This window comes from Sinocyclocheilus anshuiensis, unplaced genomic scaffold, assembly GCF_001515605.1.
Source record: "Sinocyclocheilus anshuiensis isolate Anshui unplaced genomic scaffold, SAMN03320099.WGS_v1.1 scaffold598, whole genome shotgun sequence".
Classification (NCBI taxonomy): Eukaryota; Metazoa; Chordata; class Actinopteri; order Cypriniformes; family Cyprinidae; genus Sinocyclocheilus; species Sinocyclocheilus anshuiensis.
In genome coordinates, this window is record NW_015547660.1 from 319,455 (window position 1) to 338,891 (window position 19,437).

Here is a 19,437-nt window from a genome sequence, read left to right on the forward strand (position 1 = left end):
ACTCTCAAGTGAACGGGACAATATGGCATCCTCGGCCCGACCTATGGGCCCTGCACCTCTGGCCACTTGACGGGAGCCTTCAAGCCTCCCAGAGTGAATCTTAAACACAATTTCGGAGGCTAGAGCCCCGTCTACCTCTACGCCTTGAAGTGGTCTTTTTTCTCCGCTTGGTGTCTAAACCACGGCAAAGACCCTCATACTTCCGATTAGACAGAGGTATTGTCATTTCTGCAAGAGCTGCTGGATAAGGGACGCTCCCCATCCACGCTTAGTCTATGTGGCGGCTATAGCGGCCACTTATGCCCCTATTCTAACATAACCTCGGTTCCCTGAGATATGGGAACGAGTACTGCGTTTCTGGTCATGCTATGTAGATGCACGACTCACGGTCATCGCTTCAGTCGAAGTAACCTGAGAATCCTGTGGCGAACGCCCGCTTATATAGCCAGATGCCCCGACCATTCTGGCGGGCTTTGGCAGACTTGGCGGGCTTCGTCACCATAGGCTCGTGCAGCACTTTTTTTAAACCCAACACTGCACAAACCAATGGCCGTGCAGTTTCACTGCATGAATGAAAAAAGGCTTCAGTTCAGGAGAAAAAAGGTTACGTTAGTAACCGAGTACGTTTTGTAACATGGGAAATATGATTTTCAAAAGACAAGTTGCTATCTAATATAACACCCAGATTTTTGACTGTAGAGGAAGTAACAGTACATCCGTCTAGTTGCAAATTGTAATCCAAGAGATTCTGTGTACTGTCTTTTGGTCCAATAAATAATATCTTTGTCTTATCCGAATTTAATAATAGAAAATTATTGGTCATCCAATCTTTTACATTTTAAACACACTCATCTTGTCTTGTTGCGATATATAGTTGAGTATCATCAGCATAACAGTGGAAACTAATCCCGTATTTTCTAATAATATTACCATGGGGCAACATGTATATTGAAAATAGCAGCGGACCTAGGACAGATCCTTGTGGCACTCCATATTTTACTGGTGATAATTGAGATGACTCCCCATTTAAATGAACAAAGTGGTAGTGATCGGACAGGTAGGATCTAAACCATCTTAAAGCCTGCCCTTGAATACCTGTATAGTTTTGTAATCGATCTATGAATATGTCATGATCTATAGTGTCGAACGCAGCACTAAGATCAAGTAAAACGATAAATTTAATACCTAACTTGTTTGGCTTGGCTCATCCTCATCCTGTTTTTCACCTCCTCCGTCAGGATGTTCTGTCATTCCACTAGGGAATACGCAGCCTGATCAGGTGAAGGTGGTCGGTGGATTAGTCGTTCCAGTGGTCCCAGCGCTTGCCTACCCAACATGAGCTCTGCAGGTGTCTTCCCCGTGCTTTCCTGCTGGGCGGTGTTAACGGCATAGCGTAATTCTGGTAGCCACTGGTCCCAAGTTTGATGTTGTTGTCCAACATAGGCAGCAATCATTGTTTTTACAATCTGGTTGATTCTTTCAGGTAAGTTTGCTTGTGGGTGGCAGCTTGTTGTTAGTCTCTGAACACAACCCTGTCAGACACCAGGTACTTAGGGACTCCCCAACGACTAAAAATCTCCTCCCGGAGGATTTTCACTATTTTCGGGGTCTTGGCATCCCTAAGTGGAAACATCTCCACCCACTTCGTGTAATAATCAACAATGACAGGGAGGTAGGTGTTCTGTTTTTTACTGGTGGGGAATGAACCCATTATATCCATCCCTAGGGTGTGTCCAGGCTCTGTGATCTGTGAACTTTGCAAAAGTCCAGATGGTTTTGTATTGCTGGGTTTGTATTTCTGGCATACCTCACAGCCTTTGACGTACTCCCAAACGTCCTTCCTTACGGATGGCCACCATGCCACCTCTAAGATTTTCAGCAGGGTTTTTAACTGCCCAAGATGGCCTCCTAGAGGTTTGTCATGGTAGTAATGCAGGAAATCAGTTATTAGAGCTTGTGGTACTAATTTTAGTCCGGGAGCATGTAGAGGAACAGGCTGTCCTGTGATAAAGTTGGACTATTCCTCAAGGAGAATCCCAAGAGTCACAGCAAAAAAAAACAGCAGAGTGTATGAGACGATCGATCGTTGATTATATTACAAAATGAGCACGTTGAGCGTTGCTACTCAAATGCCGATAAACTGGCTTCTTTTATCGGAAGTTTAAAATCAGCAGATTCAGATGACATCAGGGGATTCCCTGGCGCGTCATGACGGAACTCTCGCGAGAAGAAACAGGGTCCACAACACTCGACAGGGAAAAACAAACAAACGGACAACGATAACAGCTGAGATATATCAACAATCAAATTAGCATTTTATCAACAGCTTTGTAAATATCTCCCTCTTGTGTGGCCGTGCTACATTATTAATTAACATCATGCATTTACTGTAATGTTAGGGTTTGGTTTAGGGTTAGTTGCTTGTAATTCTACATAATTTACAGTTTTCACTATAGCAAGTACATGTAACAAGTGTAACGATGTCACATTAAAATAATGTGTTATCAAAATGCAACATTCTGGAAGGAAAAGATTTTGTGTCTGTTTAGAGAAAAGTTAAACTTTTCTCAGCTTTGTCACAGTATACGCTTACATCACATTTCTTCCACTCTGACCAAAGTGCACATGTGCCAGTGTTCGTGCACAAGTATAAAAACATTGCAGAATTTCACAACAAAAGTCCATTTCACTCTTAGAGTGCAAACATCTAATAATGAAATATTGTAATTTATGAAAGATACTTTTGCGCCCAGTATGGTAGTCACAGCGTCAACTAACTGAACCATGCTAGCCAGCCAAATCTTTACCTCATGATTTCTACACAGACTGACCATAAATACATTTTGTGGATCAACATCTAATTGTAGTTCAATCATTACAACTTTGTAATTAGTTTCACCATGTTAACTGATATGACAATGTTGTTAATGTATTAGGTCTTGGCAGACTAGATCTGCTACGCACACTGCTGCAGAGCCAGTATGGACTTGCTACTGCCAATAGATACACAGACATGCTGCTGTTAGCATGTAAGATATGCTGCTGCTGCATGGCTATGCATACATAAATCCCGTTGCAGTACTAGACAGGTGTTGCTGGGGGAGGTGGAGGGTTTCAGAGGAACTCTAGTGCCCTACAGGTCCAGCTTACAGCCAACACTGAACTTGACTATTAAAATATTGAGAATCAGAAGAGGCCGAGCAGCTTGTGTTATAGCATATAGCATATAGCAGATTGCATATAAAAGACCTATTAGCTTGCAACATCTAGAGTTTCATGAGTGAACTAGATGTATGTTTTTTATGTTTTATGAGTGCTAATGGCTGACTGATGAACTGTTTCCAGTATCGATGCATACAGTGCAGTTGTTTGGACCAGCTGATTCTTCAGTCTCTTCTGTCTTTGACCGCAGGTTCTTCATGACGGGTTATCTGCCGCTGGGCTTTGAGTTTGCAGTGGAGCTCACGTACCCAGAGTCAGAGGGAACATCTTCAGGACTGCTCAACTGCTCAGCGCAGGTTATGCATCTGCTCTGCACTTTAAGATATGAGGATGAGTCAAATCTAAAAAGACATTCAGGGGACCTGAATGACTTACTGTAAATAAATGCATGGTTGCAAGTTTAAAATTCTAAGGTATTGATTTAATTAAAACGTCTGTTGACATAATGCGTGTTGATCAATACATCAACTTTTTTTGATTTTTTTCACTTATTCATTAAATATACATGCACAATAAGTTATATTTAGCATGTGATATACTAGCTGTTAATTTGAACTAAAATAGATTAGTTGATTGCAGTGCCACCATTTAACAATTTTGAAACCCCAAATCTAAAAATAACTACTACAACAACTACCGTTCTTTCTATCAATAAGCAGTCATTTGCAGTTTATTGAGGGAAAACTCTTAATACTTAATAGTGATAATGTGTTCCCTAATCTACCTAAAAATTTGTTTATACTACAGATTATTATGTTTCTCCAAATCAGTGTAGTTTGTTGGTTGAACATAATTTCAGTAGCGCTTAAGAAGATACGGAGGTGTATAAAGATAACAGCATGTTTATGGTACATGACATACTTGCTCAGGATCTTTCTGTTGTATGCAGATGTTTGGAATTGCAATCACCATCATTCAAGGCAAAATCATCGATCACTTCAGCACACTGGCCGGAAACATCTTCCTCTGTGTGTTCCTCTTCATCGGCTCCATCATGACAGGTAGAAGCTCATCACATGACACTCATCATGTGACCACTAGATAACCGCTCCACTCATCTTCTGCACACGTGATGAATAGAGCATAACTTCAGTATATTGCGTCACAGTGGCACATACACACACGCAGGGTTTTATACAGTAATATGAACGTACCATGAAAGCTCAGACAGTAGAGCAGTGGTGCTTGCAACACCAACGTCATGGGTTCGATTCCCAGGGAATGCATGAACTGATGAAGTGTAAACCTTGAATTAAAGCATGTATCAAATGCATAAATGTAAATGAAATTTAAAAAGTATGTTACTTTTAACTTCAGACTATCAGTTTATGTCTCTCTGCCTCACAGTGCTTATAAAATCTGACCTGCGGCGACAGAAGGCCAACAGTCAATCCCAGACAGAGGTGATCGCTGTAAGTATGTTTTAATTTGACCTCTATCTCTATCTCTATTTGACCCAGTGTTACCTCTGTCGGCTTCTGTTGGTGTTGGTTGGCACGTTTTCATCGATTAAATGTTGAATTGGCGTTTACTGGGTCTTGGAGCGTCTGAGAAGTGAATAATTCAGTCAGTGCATCATTTTGGAACTGTTCACTCAAAAACTGAGGTACATAAGCTCAGATCAGTGAGGCCAGTGACTAATCAGTACAAAACCTGTGCTAACTGAAAGAAACCAAGTTGATAAATTGAATCCAATATTTGGTAACTAATATACAGCGGGTAAAATAAGTCACGTCACCATTTTTCTCAGTAAATATATTTCTAAAGGTGCTGTTGACTTGAAATTTTCACCAGATGTAATCCATACATACAAAGACACACAGATCACTGGGGTTTGGAATAGAGTGTCAAATACAGGAAACAGGGTAGAAATTAAAAGAGAGAAAAACAAGAAGAACAACAGAAGAACTGATGAGTGCAAACAGCAAACAGATGATCAGATGATTGGATAAAAAAATAAAAAAAAACTCAATGTGGCCATCTAGTGGTAAGAGCACAAGGCTGGTGACAAGGATCCAGGATGTCCCATGATCATTTGTGTAAATGTTTCAGTCGCCCAGTTATTGTAGTTGTCCTTCAGCCCAGTGAAGTTGCGGTCAGGCTGAGTGTTATGATGGGACGATTAGGTCTGACAGCGGAGTAGAAAGAGCTGGAGGCCACGGCTGAGCGGCACTTCATAGGACAGGGAGACCTTAACCAGTGACGGGATAAACTCAGGATCAAACTGCATGAGAGAGCTTCAGCTGTGAGAGTCTGACAGCTAATGCACTCAAAGAAAAGAGCCTGTTGTGTCTGGGGAGAAATAGTAAAACCATCCATAAACCTCAGGTTTTTGTCATCTTAAGAGAAAGAACAAAAATAAACACAGTGTCCATATGGCACAAAAAAATAATGGGGAAGAACTTGACTATACTAGAGGCGAATATACTGCAAGTTACAAACCAACAAAACTGTGCAGCCAGTGAAAATCAGGTAAAATAATCAAATATAAAAATAAACAAAAAATAGATGCATATAAATATAGTAATAACTGTACTAACACACATCTCTTAAAAAGCATATCAGATATGTTAGTTTGGTCAGTAAACTAGATCAAACAGTAAGCACACCAATGAATTTTCAGCTGAATTTGCCAAACATGAGCATTCTTGAGATGTGTGTCTGTGAATAAGCATGTAATAGATATGATTCTAAACAGATATGAACTTTATTCACATGCATACAGTAGAGTTGCATAAAACGATATACTCTCTACTCAAAAATCTGCCTGATTTATTTATTTATGTGGTATAATATATATATGTATAATGTGGTTGTACATTGAGTGTATATACACACACACAGTATATCAAATCTCAAAATATAAACTATATCATTGCCCAGGTCTATAATGCTAGCTGTGACTATAAGGCATGAAGATATTAAGATATTATGAACAGAACATCAACATCATGATTTTCTGTAAAGCTGCTTTAAAAAAAAATGTATTGTGACAAGTACTTTACAAATAAATTTCACTTGACTATTTCTATCTATTACTTTTCTTGGTTCATTTGTACAGTTTTAGATTTCTACAGTCAATTTCTCTCTGCATGAAGTGCATTTTTTTATGTTAGTTTATGTCAAAATTATTATAGTCCCTTACTGAGGAACAGTAGTGAATGTGAACGGAGGCTTAATTTACCCTGTTTGTTTCTTCTTTTCAGGACTCATCCGTACATCCCCAAGATGGAAAATCGCTACCGGTAAAAGAGGTGAAGATGTAAAGACGGAAACAATCGGAATCACACTCTCAGTGTGCATCACAAATCCATATGAACCATCATACGCATAAATCCTCTTGAACTTCCTACACAGCCAATATCCTGAACAATGACAGCTCAGTTTACATACTCAAGCACAACCGAAAGTACGTTTTCTAACTTTACATTGTTCCTTCAGTGCTCCCACGTCACAACATTCAGTGGGAATCATTTGTGAAACACAAGCACAAAAAATTGCAGGCCGTTGCATTCAATTCACACATGTATGGATTTATGAACAATTCACATGAACTGCTCGTGTTTCATGTTGTAATGTGTAATTTTCTACGCCTTATGTGTATCATGATGTTTGCATGATGGTCCGTTAGAGCTGACCTAAACTTTAGTTATGAGAACCAAATGATTTTAGCACTACAAGTACTAATCTAGTATAAAGTGTCTCTGTGACAGACACATCTAGATCTGATTCAGGAGATCTCGCTCTGTGTTCAGGTTAATATGGAAGGTCAAAGTCCTTCAATGAAACCATCAATTCAATATATGGTGCTTTAAATGTGTGAGCGCCTTGTGAAAGAGCATCAGTGGTCAGTGGAGATGTGTGATGATACTCTCGTCTTATATAATGCAATACTAACACAACAACAGTGCAGAACACAGGGAATTAGAACATAATTTATTTTGGGAACATCTGCAATGGTTTATGTGTGTTGTAGTGTGCAGTGTAATGTGTGATTGATTACGCCGAATGAAATCCAAGATGTTCTCTTACTCATTTTGGACTGCTGATTCCAAAAACTGTATCTGTTTTGCTGAAGCAAAGAAGAGGTTGAAGACGTCTCGCATTATCTGTTAATTACAAACAAACACATGAATCCTGTCTGAGCCGCATTACAACGTTTTGTTCAATTCTCAGCCCATTGTCATGTGTATGAGATTATTTGATGCCTAATCCGGATTTTAAGGTCAGAATTATGGATAGAAGAAAATGCAAACACGAGTCTGATGTTTTTTTTTTTTGCTTTTACTGCATCCACAGAACATTACGGATTTTGTGGGGAAAAAGGAAGATATTCATAAACGTGTGTTTATGTGAAGTTTAAGAGATTAAATGTAACCCTGCACCACAAAATTGAACTACTTTTACTGAAAGCTGAATAAATAAGCTTTCCATTGATATATGGTTTGTTAGGATAGGACAATATCTGGTCGATATACAACTATTTGAAAATCTGGAATCTGAGGGTGCAGAAAAAGTTAAATATTGAGAAAATCATCTTTAAAGTTGTTCAAATGAAGTTCTTAGCAATGCATATTACTAATCAAAAATTAAGTTTTGATATATTTACAGTAGGACATTTACAAAATATCTTCATGGAACATGATCTTTACTTAATATCCTAATGATTTTTGGCATAAAAGAAAAATCAATAATTTTGACACATACAATGCATCGTTGGCTATTGCTACAAATATACCCCAGCGACTTAAGACTGCTTTTGTGCTCCAGGCTCACATATGGAGAGTTTGAACATGTTTTTCCAGTCCTTTGCAGACTCCAAGTTGAAAGATTTTTGATCCTTTATTTAGCCAGGAGAATCCCATTGAGACGTCACAATCTCATCTTCCATGGTCAAATACTTTTTGTCATTAACGTTTTACATTTGACTGCTTTTGTTACATTGGTAAATGCTTTAAAGCTGTACGTGATGGAAGGTAATATGAGACACATTTTTGGGCAAATCAGCAATATTTATTTTTGAGATGCCATGGATTCTGTGTAACAAATCAGACCACAGTCATAGATGTCTGTACAGAAAAGTGGCTTTGATATCAGTTTTTACACAGATTTTGAGCAAAATAGATGATCAGTCACAACTCAGACTTCAGTGTGTAGAGATGTTCAATGTTAGTTAGTTTCAATGTACAGCCGTGTTGTGATCAGATCATTGTTCATGTTAGAAACGTGCGTGGATGTAGTCCTGTGTACTGTTATTGTTTGTATAGAAACATTTTGTATATAATCTAGAAATTCTTGGTGTCGTAAATTAAATCTGACATTCAGTAATAAAGAGATAACTAGTGGCTAAACTGCAAATGAGTCATGTAAACTATTCCACATGTGTTATAGAGAAACCACTGAGACATGACCAGAAATAAACACTCATGAACAGCACCTATTAAAACCCGTTCTGCTTGACATTCATTATTTAAACAAATAGAAATGTAACTACAAAATTTCCTCCAGGAGCTCAGAGCTGTCATCTAGACAGAAGCAGCTCAAATGTGTCAGGTTTTCAGACTTACAATTGTGTTATTTCACAGTTTCCATCACTGCACTATCATTCGAAAACAGTAGTGCCCAAACTTTTTAATACAAAGGGTCAGAAATCAACATTGATACTTTTTAAAAATGTAAATACTAGTGCTGTCAAACGATTAAAATCACATCCAAAAGAAAAGTTTTTGTTTACGTGTGTTCTGTGTATATTTATTATGTCTATATAAATACACACACATGCATGCATATTTAAAAAAATATGTTATGTTTATATATTAAAGGTATCAGATCAAATCTACCTCCATGCTGTATATTTTTGTATGCAGGTGTACACTACTGTTCAAAAAGTTTGCAATAACTGATTCTTTTAATTTTTCAAAGAAGTCTCTTCTGCTCACCGAGGCTGCATTTATTTAATCAAAAATACAGTATAACTGTGAAATATTATATGATGATAAATATATTTTTCCATTACATTTCTCTCAAATATGGAGTATGTATTTGAAAGTCAGTGTTCGTACAGACACAAACTACTTCAAGGTATCAGATCAAATCTACCTCCATGCTGTATATTTTTGTATGCAGGTGTACACTACTGTTCAAAAAGTTTGCAATAACTGATTCTTTTAATTTTTCAAAGAAGTCTCTTCTGCTCACCGAGGCTGCATTTATTTAATCAAAAATACTGTTCTGAATGTCTATGGCACAGGCACAGCGGATGATGGCGGACAGGAGAGTCCATATGCCAAAGGTTCTCGCCTGAAGACCGTTTACTAAAGAATAACACATCAGGACATTTAGCACCTAAAATGACTTAACTCTGGCTGAAAATGTGTACAATTTCTAATGTTCTTTAACTACCTGCTCATATTCTTGTTTGCTACACTAAAATGTAAAAATGTATCAGTAAAAATGATAGTGTTGAGGCATACAGTATTTTAAAGCATGTATATGTGTCTAAATAAAGATAGAAAATAAACTCTATAAATAGAGGCACAAAATCACTTTCACAGACTTTTACATTAAATGTTCCCTCCTGGTTGAATGACCTGCCCAACTCAATCCCAGCATCTTCAAGAATCGGCTAAAAACACATCTCTTCCATCTTTATTTGACCCTCTAACTCTAACACTCTATTCTAATTCTATTCTTTATATTAAAAAAACTTGCCCCTTTTAGACTTGCACTCTATTTATTTACTAACTGCACTTATTCACTTGCTTCTCTAATCTTTTTGTATTCTATTAATTTGTTTTTTTTATTTATTTTACAATTAACAATAAGCAAAAAAAGGCCTCTAACACTAGTTTGCTCTATTCTTTTTCTAATCTATTTGTTTGCTTTTTATTTATTATATAATAAAAAAACAACCCTTGCTACATGTACTGCGTTAAGCTAACTGAGACTTGTTATAGCACTTGCATATCATTGCTCTTTTGTTGATTGCTTCCATTGTCCTCATTTATAAGTCGCGTCTGCTAAATGACTAAATGTAGACACTTTCTGTGTTCATAGACAGTACACGCAATAAACAACGGTAATGCTTATCTGTTAAGTGATAATGTTAGTTAATGAGTCGGTAAAGAATAAAGGTGATGTTTATGAAGAGCAGGTCTTGACCATATTCAGGTGTTCCTGTGTAGAGCTTCTGGGACAGGAAGCTGTGATCTCTGAAGCTCTGCACTGTGTTTCCCACAGCGATCACTGACACCATGAGCAGCCAGCTCCTCAACACGTTCAGAAAGCGGCTCATCCTTCAGCGCACGCCTGCAGGAGATCAACAGCAGGGTTAGAAGATCAGCTCAGTGCTGCACTGATGGCACGACATGCTATTACCATGGTACTCTGAGATATACCATACAGAATGACTGTAATGCTCGTGTAGCATGGTATTACTCTATGGTACTACCATGACACATATGCAAAGAACATGGCACTATGGTGCTTCTCTGTCTGGGTTGTTATGCTATCATAAACTCGTCTGGATCATCATTAAACATTACACATATGTGACCCTGGACCACAAAACCAGTCATAAGGGTCTTTTTTTAATTTAGATTTACACATCATCTGAAAGCTGAATAAATAAGCTATCCTTTGATGTATGGATTGTTTGTTAGGATAGGACAATATTTGGTCGAGATACAATGACTGATATTTGAACATCTAGAATCTGAGGATGCAAAAAAAAAAAAATAAATATTGAGAAAATCGCCTTTAAAGTTGTCCAAATGAAGTCCTTAGCAATGCATATTACTAATCAAAAATAACATTTTAATATATTTACAAAATATCTTCATGGAACATGATCTTTACTTAATATCCTAATGATTTTGACCCATACAATGTATGATACCCGTGCTACTTATGACTGGTTTTGTGCTCCAGGGTCACATGCGATAATATACGACACTGTTTATTAGTAACTTTAGTCTTACCTTATGTATGTGTTCCAATACGTACATGTACTGTATAACTATATACTCACAAACATCAGTCGGCGTGATTGATTTCTGTTTATCAAACCTCTTCAAGTTCACAACATTGAGCAGTCATGCACTTGAATGCGGTCCAATCAGAAACTGCGGAAGGCGGCTGCGTCACGCCGTACCACCACCCCATTGGATAGTTTGGGACCAGTCTTTTAAAAGACCGCCCACTTCTAGGAGTTCGGACCAATCGCTGGCCGATAAGCATCTGACGATTTCTAAAGGCGTGTCAGAATACAGTCTATCTACGATTTTAACTTGAAATTGTGAATTTTAATGAACAACATATTATACATTTGTTTATTTTATTAGGAAAATACAATATACATACGAAGAAAGAAGTGGACTCAATGTAAACCAATTTGTTCACATTTTATAAATGATTTTAAATTAAATGTAAATCTCTGGGAACAAACCAAAAACAAAAAAGCGCCGAAAACATGTAATGTAATTTTGCATTAAAACATTTCGCCTTTTTGGTAATATATTGCTCGTTACTCAAAAAGTTCAAACGCGAAACGAACGCGACGCATGCGCACTCAGCGGCCGCCCGTTGGTTGCAGTTTCGCGCGCATGCGCACATCGGTAGCTGTCAGCTGGTTGTTATAGTAACAGGCGTCCGGAGTTTAGCGCCGGTGTGGGTTATGGAGCTAACAGTTAATAATCACACGTAACGTTTTAAGAGCACTCACTCAACACAAACAGGTATGTTACTAATTACATTTAGCAGCAAACTAACTATCTAATGTGTTGTGTTAGACATTCAAACGTCTACTTCCTATATCACAGTGTGGTTAGCTCGGTTAGCTAACAGCTAGTGGACTCTCTTCAGTCACACACAACTAGTAATAATCATATCTTTGCGATATTATATATTTTCAGTCGTAGTAGACTATAGTAATTGACAAATAGTAGACGGAGAAACACTTAAAGGTCAAAGTGTCTGAATAATTACGTTTGGTCCCAAATGTGATCAGTTTTACTGGTAGTCCACTGTATGAAGATTTTTTGCTTATAATATCTCACAGTTTACTTTATTTTGCTATCCTCACTTACATAACTGGACTATAGTGTCCTGCACCCACTAGTAAAAAAATATCAACAATTATATCTTCTGTCTGAATAATTTTTGGTTTTGACTGTATATGTTATGTTTTATGGTTTAACCTTTTTAATTACATATTTAGGTAACTTATTATTTGTTACATTCATTGATTACTATCTTTGTAAACTACCGTCCTTTTAATTCATTTTATTTTGACTACTGATGATTTTTGCATAAATGTTGTTTTACTTTATTTTTACTGATTTTGCATGATTCCTCATCCCACACAGAGCAATGTAAAATGCATATTGTTTGATATTCATAAATCACAGTAAAGCTGTAATTGTATGACAGCTCTTCTCACGAAGATCTCGTTGTTTTCCAGATGAGTTAAGTAGATTGGAGATGAGTGCTGCCACACACACATTGAGCTGACAGACACACACACACACACACACACACACATTGAGCTGACAGACAGACACACACACACACACACACACACACATTGAGCTGACAGACAGACACACACACACACACACACACACACATTGAGCTGACAGACAGACACACACACACACACACACACACACATTGAGCTGACAGACAGACACACACACACACACACACACACACATTGAGCTGACAGACAGACACACACACACACACACACACACACATTGAGCTGACAGACAGACACACACACACACACACACACACACATTGAGCTGACAGACAGACACACACACACACACACACACACACATTGAGCTGACAGACAGACACACACACACACACACACACACACATTGAGCTGACAGACAGACACACACACACACACACACACACACATTGAGCTGACAGACAGACACACACACACACACACACACACACATTGAGCTGACAGACACACACACACACACACACACACACACACAGACAGAGATGCCAGTCGTGAGAGAACAGAAGGACGAATCCGAGTCATCGTCTGAAGAGGAGCCAGAGTAAGTGTCTTTACTAAAGCAGAATGCTTAAGAGTATTGATCATGGAGATTCCATTCAGTTAATAAGTGAGCAGGACTAGTCACGTTACCATCATTACACACAAAACTACAGCAAGCATCAGGCGCTGCATACAGACTGATGTCATGATTTCACAGAGCTTATCGTGACTAAATATAGACGAGTCAGTTCTTAAATAGTAGCAGCCGCTCCTCAAATAGTCTAGACGTTCTGCACGTCTGTTTTCAGCCTCCCTGTGAAGTTATTAAGAGACAACCATGAATATTTTACAGAGTGACACAAAGGTCAGTGGTCTGTGGCGATCCAAACCCAAAACTTGTTTAATTCTTTTGGAGGTTTTTCTATACCAGCTGCTGGGTATCAGTCTAATGACCCACATTCTCAAGACATAATAGTGCCATTAAGAAGATTGCAAAGATGATCATTTGATCACATTAGAAGAATTATGGGCTGTTTTTCAAAAGCTGTAGATCTACAAGTGCTCTGGAGTATTTGTATAGTGACCAGAGCATTGTAAAGAGACAGTCACTTGCAGGACGCAATTAGTCTAAACTTAATAAAACCTAGGATACTTAATAATATGCAGTTTATAATATGACTTTAATATCAGGATAGTTTTTGTAATAGTTTTAAATTGAGCAAAAACTGATTTCATGAATTAACTTGAATTAATTAACAAAATAATAATTAATATTAAATTGTACAGTTACTGTAAATACTGTAAATCCAGCCTTACTCAAATGTACTAAATCGCAAGTCTCAACTGCTTGGTTGCTTGTATTGTTGCAAAATGTAACTATTATTGCACAGTTCAAATCGGATCAATGCAACCATAAGGCATTATAAACACTATCATTATGATTTTCTGTAAAGCTGCTTTGAAACAATGTGTATTGTAAAAATTGCTATATAAATACATTTTACTTAAATTTGACAACTTAACTTGATGTGCATGTTATTTTTTTAATTCTGTAATAAAAAAATAATAATAAGTGCATCAAATAAAATACATTTCAAATGAAAAAAGTTAAATTTCAGAGTGACATTTCAGCATTTTGTGAATGTTAAGTGCTTTTTCGAGGGGAAATGCTCATAAAAAAGGGTGCAAATATTCTTGCACAACTTTCTAAAGAGCTGTCGCTGTTTGGGAAACCAGGCCTTCACTGATATATCAGTCTTTGACTGGTTTAGACTGTGTTACACTTAGTACTGTGCGATATTGAAGAAAAATGCGATATGCGATAACTCATTAAATAATGCGATATGCGATACGATAATGCTTAAAGTGCCACATGCTCAGATGAATCAGTTTTACTCAGCTGTTGCTGAGTCAGTTCTGTGAACTTCTATAACTATCTTGTGTCATATATATATGGTTATTTGTATGCATGTATGTACCAAGAGTTCCTGTAAAACCACAACAAATTCCTTGTGTTTGCGCACACTTAAGTGGTGAATAAAGCTCATTCTGATTCTGATTCTAATAAGAAAGCACCCCTACAACAACTTCTGAAAGTGAACGGTAGTGTTTTACTCGAGCATTACATAAAAATGTCATTTTTTTAACATTAGTGTAATCATTTTAACATGAGTTTAGGAACTGAATAATAAAAAGGAAATATTAAACACTGCATATAGTATTTACTCTTTGAATTCAATATGCACTGATTCTTATTTAAGCTACAAAAGTTATTTAGGTAAGAGCAGTGAGTTATTTTCTCTTTGTCTTTTGTTCATGGCCCCAAATAGTGCAAGCTGTAGCGATATGCATATTGCGATATGTACATTTGCGATATTTCGATAATTTATTACATGCATGAGATTGGTCTTGTTACGTCAGGATGTAGCATTATCTGTCTGCAAAAACACACTCAGTGAAAAGTCAGTCTTTTATTTAGATTCGTTCTGCTATATAGTCTGGATGATTGAACATGAGGTGATAATGATTACATGCCTTGTCTTGCTGTCATGTGTGATGGATGGACATATATCAGTGTACCATCTTATCTCTGTTCACATATATCACTTCAGGGTCTCATATTGCACAGGCTTTTATCAGAGTTGCTCTTTTTCCTGTAAAACATTTTAATCTTTGCATCTCTTTGCAAACTGTATGTTACTGTATATTAGACTGTATATTACCAAGACGGTTCACAAAGCAAAAGGGAAATCTATTACATTGTGCAGTATAGCGGCTCTAGTAAAAGGAAGTCCAGCCTTCTAAATTAAAGAGCCAATCACCAATTGGCAAAGTCATTGCCGTTAGAACTGAAATAAATTTGAGTGTAAGAAACTGTACATTAATAAAAATGCTGTTTAAATGCGAGTTTGGCTTGCAGTTTGACAGTATGGCCGGCGAGAGAACTGACTTTCCTTGAAAGGGACTTTGGTAATATCTCAATGTCATGTAAATGTGAAATTCATCTGACAGAGGAAATAGCAGATCTCTCTTTGCGTTAACACCTGTTGTGATAGGAAACTTCTTTGCATTGCCTGGAGTGGTGTCAGCAAGAGGATTCCCGTGCTGCTCTTCTGTGCAGAAGCCGTTGTGTCCAAAGATGTGGCCATCCGCTCTGTTGGAGGTACAGACACTGAGAAATCTTACATTTACATTTATGCATTTAGCAGACGCTTTTATCCAAAGTGTCTTACAGTGCATTCAGGCTATACATTTCTTTTTACCAGTATGTGTAAAAATAAAAATCTTGTATGCTTGATAAAGAAGAATTTATTAAATTGCAGCTCAAACAAATTCTGCACAGGTACACAACAGAGAAATCTAATCAGTAATTACATCAGTACTTTCATTACTGTTTTTTTCTATATGTAGAATACATTAGTTTAGTACTGTCAAAACAAAACCATAAAACACACACACACACACACGCGTACATTCTGTTTAATACATATATTGTTTATATGTGACCCTGGACCACAAAACCAGTCTTAAGTGTACATTTTTCAAAATTGAGATTTATACATCATCCGAAAGCTGAATAAATAAGCTTTCCATTGATGTATGGTTTGTTAGGATATAACAATATTTGGCAGAGACACTGAAAATCTGGAATCTGAGGGTGCACAAACATCTAAATATTGAGAAAATCATCTTTAAAGTTGTCCAAATTAAGTTCTTAGCAATGCATATTACTAATCAAAAATGAAGTTTTTATATATTTACAGTAGGAAATTTACAAAATATCTTAATGGAACATGATCTTTACTTAATATCCAGATGATTTTTGGCATAAAAGAAAAATCGATAATTTTGACCCATACAATGTATTGTTGGCTATTGCTACAAATATCCCCCAGCGACTTAAGACTGCTTTTGTGCTCCAGGGTCACATATAGACAACGAGATTATAATTTTTTTTACATTATTCATGTATAGTAATTCTTATCTTGTTGTACTCACAACAGATATTAAAATATTTACTTTTTTCTAGTAACAAATAATTGTATATATAAATAGCATGTCTTGTGTTATTTAATATCTAGAGTCTGCTTTTATAAATTTGGTGTTAGCTATGTGGCATTGTAGTGGGACCTCAATTCTTGAAGTGGTAATTCTGATGGGATTTTCTTACTTTTTTAAAATAGAAAAATATAACTTGGCCTTCAAGATTGTGCGTACGGAGAGCCGTCTTGTTCGTGGCATGCTGGTCAGTCACGGATTCCATGAGGTAGAGCATAGACATTGTTTGAAATGAAATGCTAGCATACACTGTTTGCTGCCAAAATGAATGCAATGGAGGAGTTTCATCTTGTGTATAGAAATTATTATAGTTTTAGAATACCATAATTAAAGAAAAAAAATAATTCAAGAAAAAGAGGTTTAAAATAACATCTGATATGACTTATGGTTTATTTGGCCCACTGGAAATTGATGTTGAAGTCAAGTGCATTGCATTATGGGATTCCACACAGTGCACTTGTACATTGGCACAGTTCAGTTCATTTTAGAAACACAAATATTAAGCTACAATTCAGCTTCTTTAGAATAAGCTGTAATACAATGTTTAGTGTTTATAAAAGGGGCTCAATACAATAATGTAAGAGCAATGAAAATAACTGTAGAACAACTTTGGGACTCTACTGAATCTTTTTCATTTCTGACTTTACCCTGGCCTAAAATAAGATTGTTTCTATGTTTAGGTGCACCCAAATAACAATGATTTTAACCTGATGTGGACCGGCTCACACCTGAAGCCCTATCTTCTGCGCTCTCTGCAGGATTTCCAGAAAGTCAACCACTTTCCCAGGTGAGTCTGTCATTAGAGAGCTGTCTTGCTGTCTGCATAGGCAGCTTCCTTCTGAGGCTGGATCCCACATGAAACGGGCAAGTCTGCATGTTATATGACTCACAGTTTATTTCAATGACACTAGGGCTAGTTAGACATTAAATTGGACATAAGGTGGTTTTTAATATAAACTTTTAAATGATTTAATTATGTGTCTACTCTAATTCGTTGTTGAAATATTTTAAATTGTGGCTGTAATAAAAAACCTTTTTCCATGGATTTATTCAAACATGCATTAAATGAGACATCTTTACCAGATAATGTAATATAGTACATCTATTTAGTTGACAAACAAGTTTATGGTCATTTAATGCTTTCCTGAGAGAAATGTAAGATTAAATTACATTGTTTACAATTGTTTTATTGACGTCTCTTTGCGTTTGAAAGACTGATTGATGATTACACAAAACATGATACATTTCAGTAGGGCTGGGCAATGTGGCCAAAAAAATTATCACGATAATTTTTTTCATATCAGTCGATATCAATAATTATCACGATAAATGTCAGATCTTTTTTTCTTTCAGGTTTAAAGCCAGATTTTTGCTCCAAATAGAAAGTTGTAGAAACCAGACCACTAATTTCCCTTAACAAAATAAATATCTAAATATAAAAATGTATTTCTTAGTTTCTGCATGTAGGCCTGTCGCAATAATCAATATATCGACTTATCGCGCAATATATGTCAATTCTTGGGATTTAAGAATCTATGTGTCATTGTTCATCAAAATTATGATTAATCATTTTTGTTGCCGAGTCGTAGACAGCACACACAAATGTTGGATATATCAGCATTTTCTCACGTTGTCACCCATCTTGGATGGATTTTCAAGGAGCGGTGCATTCTGGGATCGCCTCTGTGTTGGGCGCACCTGTGATTTATGGAACATTTATTTCACCTGAATGTTGTTGGTGTTCAACCAAACACTAGTTTGTGGTGTGCCGTGTGTATCCCACAATGACAACAAGTTACCAAAGTCACACACATTCTCATTTAGCAACAACAACATCCACACTTCCAGCCTTCCAAGTGGGAAGTATTCATTGGCAGTTTGAGCCGAGTACATTTTGTTTGGACGCCTGCCTCTCTGAAACGGCGCAATAGATCAAACTGACCATGTGCTGCCGCTGCGGTGTTATTTCAAGGGTTTATGTTCCCCTCGCTATCTCAGACGCTAACCTCATCCTAGGCACTTACGGTCAATGCTCCCGTCGCTTTCCAGGTCGTACGAGCTCACGCGGAAAGACCGGCTCTACAAAAACATCCAGAGGATGCAGCAAACCCACGGCTTTCAAAACTTCCACATCGTACCCCAGACCTTTGTGCTTCCTGCAGAGTTCCAGGAATTCAGCAGTGAGTGGGCACCTCGTCCAATCAGCACTCGGACATGTGTTTGGCTATTATCATAAACAACATCAATTAGAAAAATGTGTCTGCTTTCGCTGCTGGGCTTTAATAACACTCTCTCTGTCCTCACGCAAACCTCAGGCTCCTTCAGCAAAGACAAGGGCGCGTGGATCATCAAACCAGTGGCGTCCTCCAGGGGCAGAGGCATCTATCTAGTCAGCAGTGTAAGTGATCAAGGGAACATGATGTGATAAAACTCATCTGGAGCATGCACAAGTGGCTCTGTTTCAAAGATTGCCTATGTAGGCAGCATTTTAAGGCATCATTGGCGTGTTTCTGACGTGAAAATCAATCTATTTCCCACAATACTATAGACTGGACAGGGCTTAGTTTGATTACTAAGGAGAACACACAATTTCCCATGAGTTTATATTAAAAATGTTTCATTTTAACTACATACGGTGA

General features: G+C 37.3%; 2 protein-coding genes across 5 annotated transcripts in view; both read left to right on the forward strand.

Moving 5' to 3' along the window:
• Nucleotides 1–7,599, forward strand: part of LOC107702238 (feline leukemia virus subgroup C receptor-related protein 2-like) — a 40,351-nt gene extending 32,752 nt beyond the window's left edge. For all 3 annotated transcript variants that reach the window (XM_016504486.1, XM_016504485.1, XM_016504487.1), the window contains 4 exons: nucleotides 3,413–3,518; nucleotides 4,112–4,223; nucleotides 4,570–4,634; nucleotides 6,429–7,599. In XM_016504486.1, the coding sequence (XP_016359972.1) occupies nucleotides 3,413–3,518; nucleotides 4,112–4,223; nucleotides 4,570–4,634; nucleotides 6,429–6,488 (343 nt within the window). In that variant the 3' untranslated portion in view covers nucleotides 6,489–7,599. The remainder of the gene's footprint in view (nucleotides 1–3,412; nucleotides 3,519–4,111; nucleotides 4,224–4,569; nucleotides 4,635–6,428) is intronic.
• Nucleotides 7,600–13,248: 5,649 nt separating this feature from the next.
• Nucleotides 13,249–19,437, forward strand: part of ttll5 (tubulin tyrosine ligase-like family, member 5) — a 131,937-nt gene continuing 125,748 nt past the window's right edge. For both annotated transcript variants that reach the window (XM_016504488.1, XM_016504491.1), the window contains exons 1-6: nucleotides 13,249–13,301; nucleotides 15,796–15,902; nucleotides 16,924–17,006; nucleotides 17,479–17,585; nucleotides 18,848–18,978; nucleotides 19,114–19,196. In XM_016504488.1, coding sequence (XP_016359974.1) covers nucleotides 16,980–17,006; nucleotides 17,479–17,585; nucleotides 18,848–18,978; nucleotides 19,114–19,196 — 348 coding nt within the window. In that variant the 5' untranslated portion in view covers nucleotides 13,249–13,301; nucleotides 15,796–15,902; nucleotides 16,924–16,979. The remainder of the gene's footprint in view (nucleotides 13,302–15,795; nucleotides 15,903–16,923; nucleotides 17,007–17,478; nucleotides 17,586–18,847; nucleotides 18,979–19,113; nucleotides 19,197–19,437) is intronic.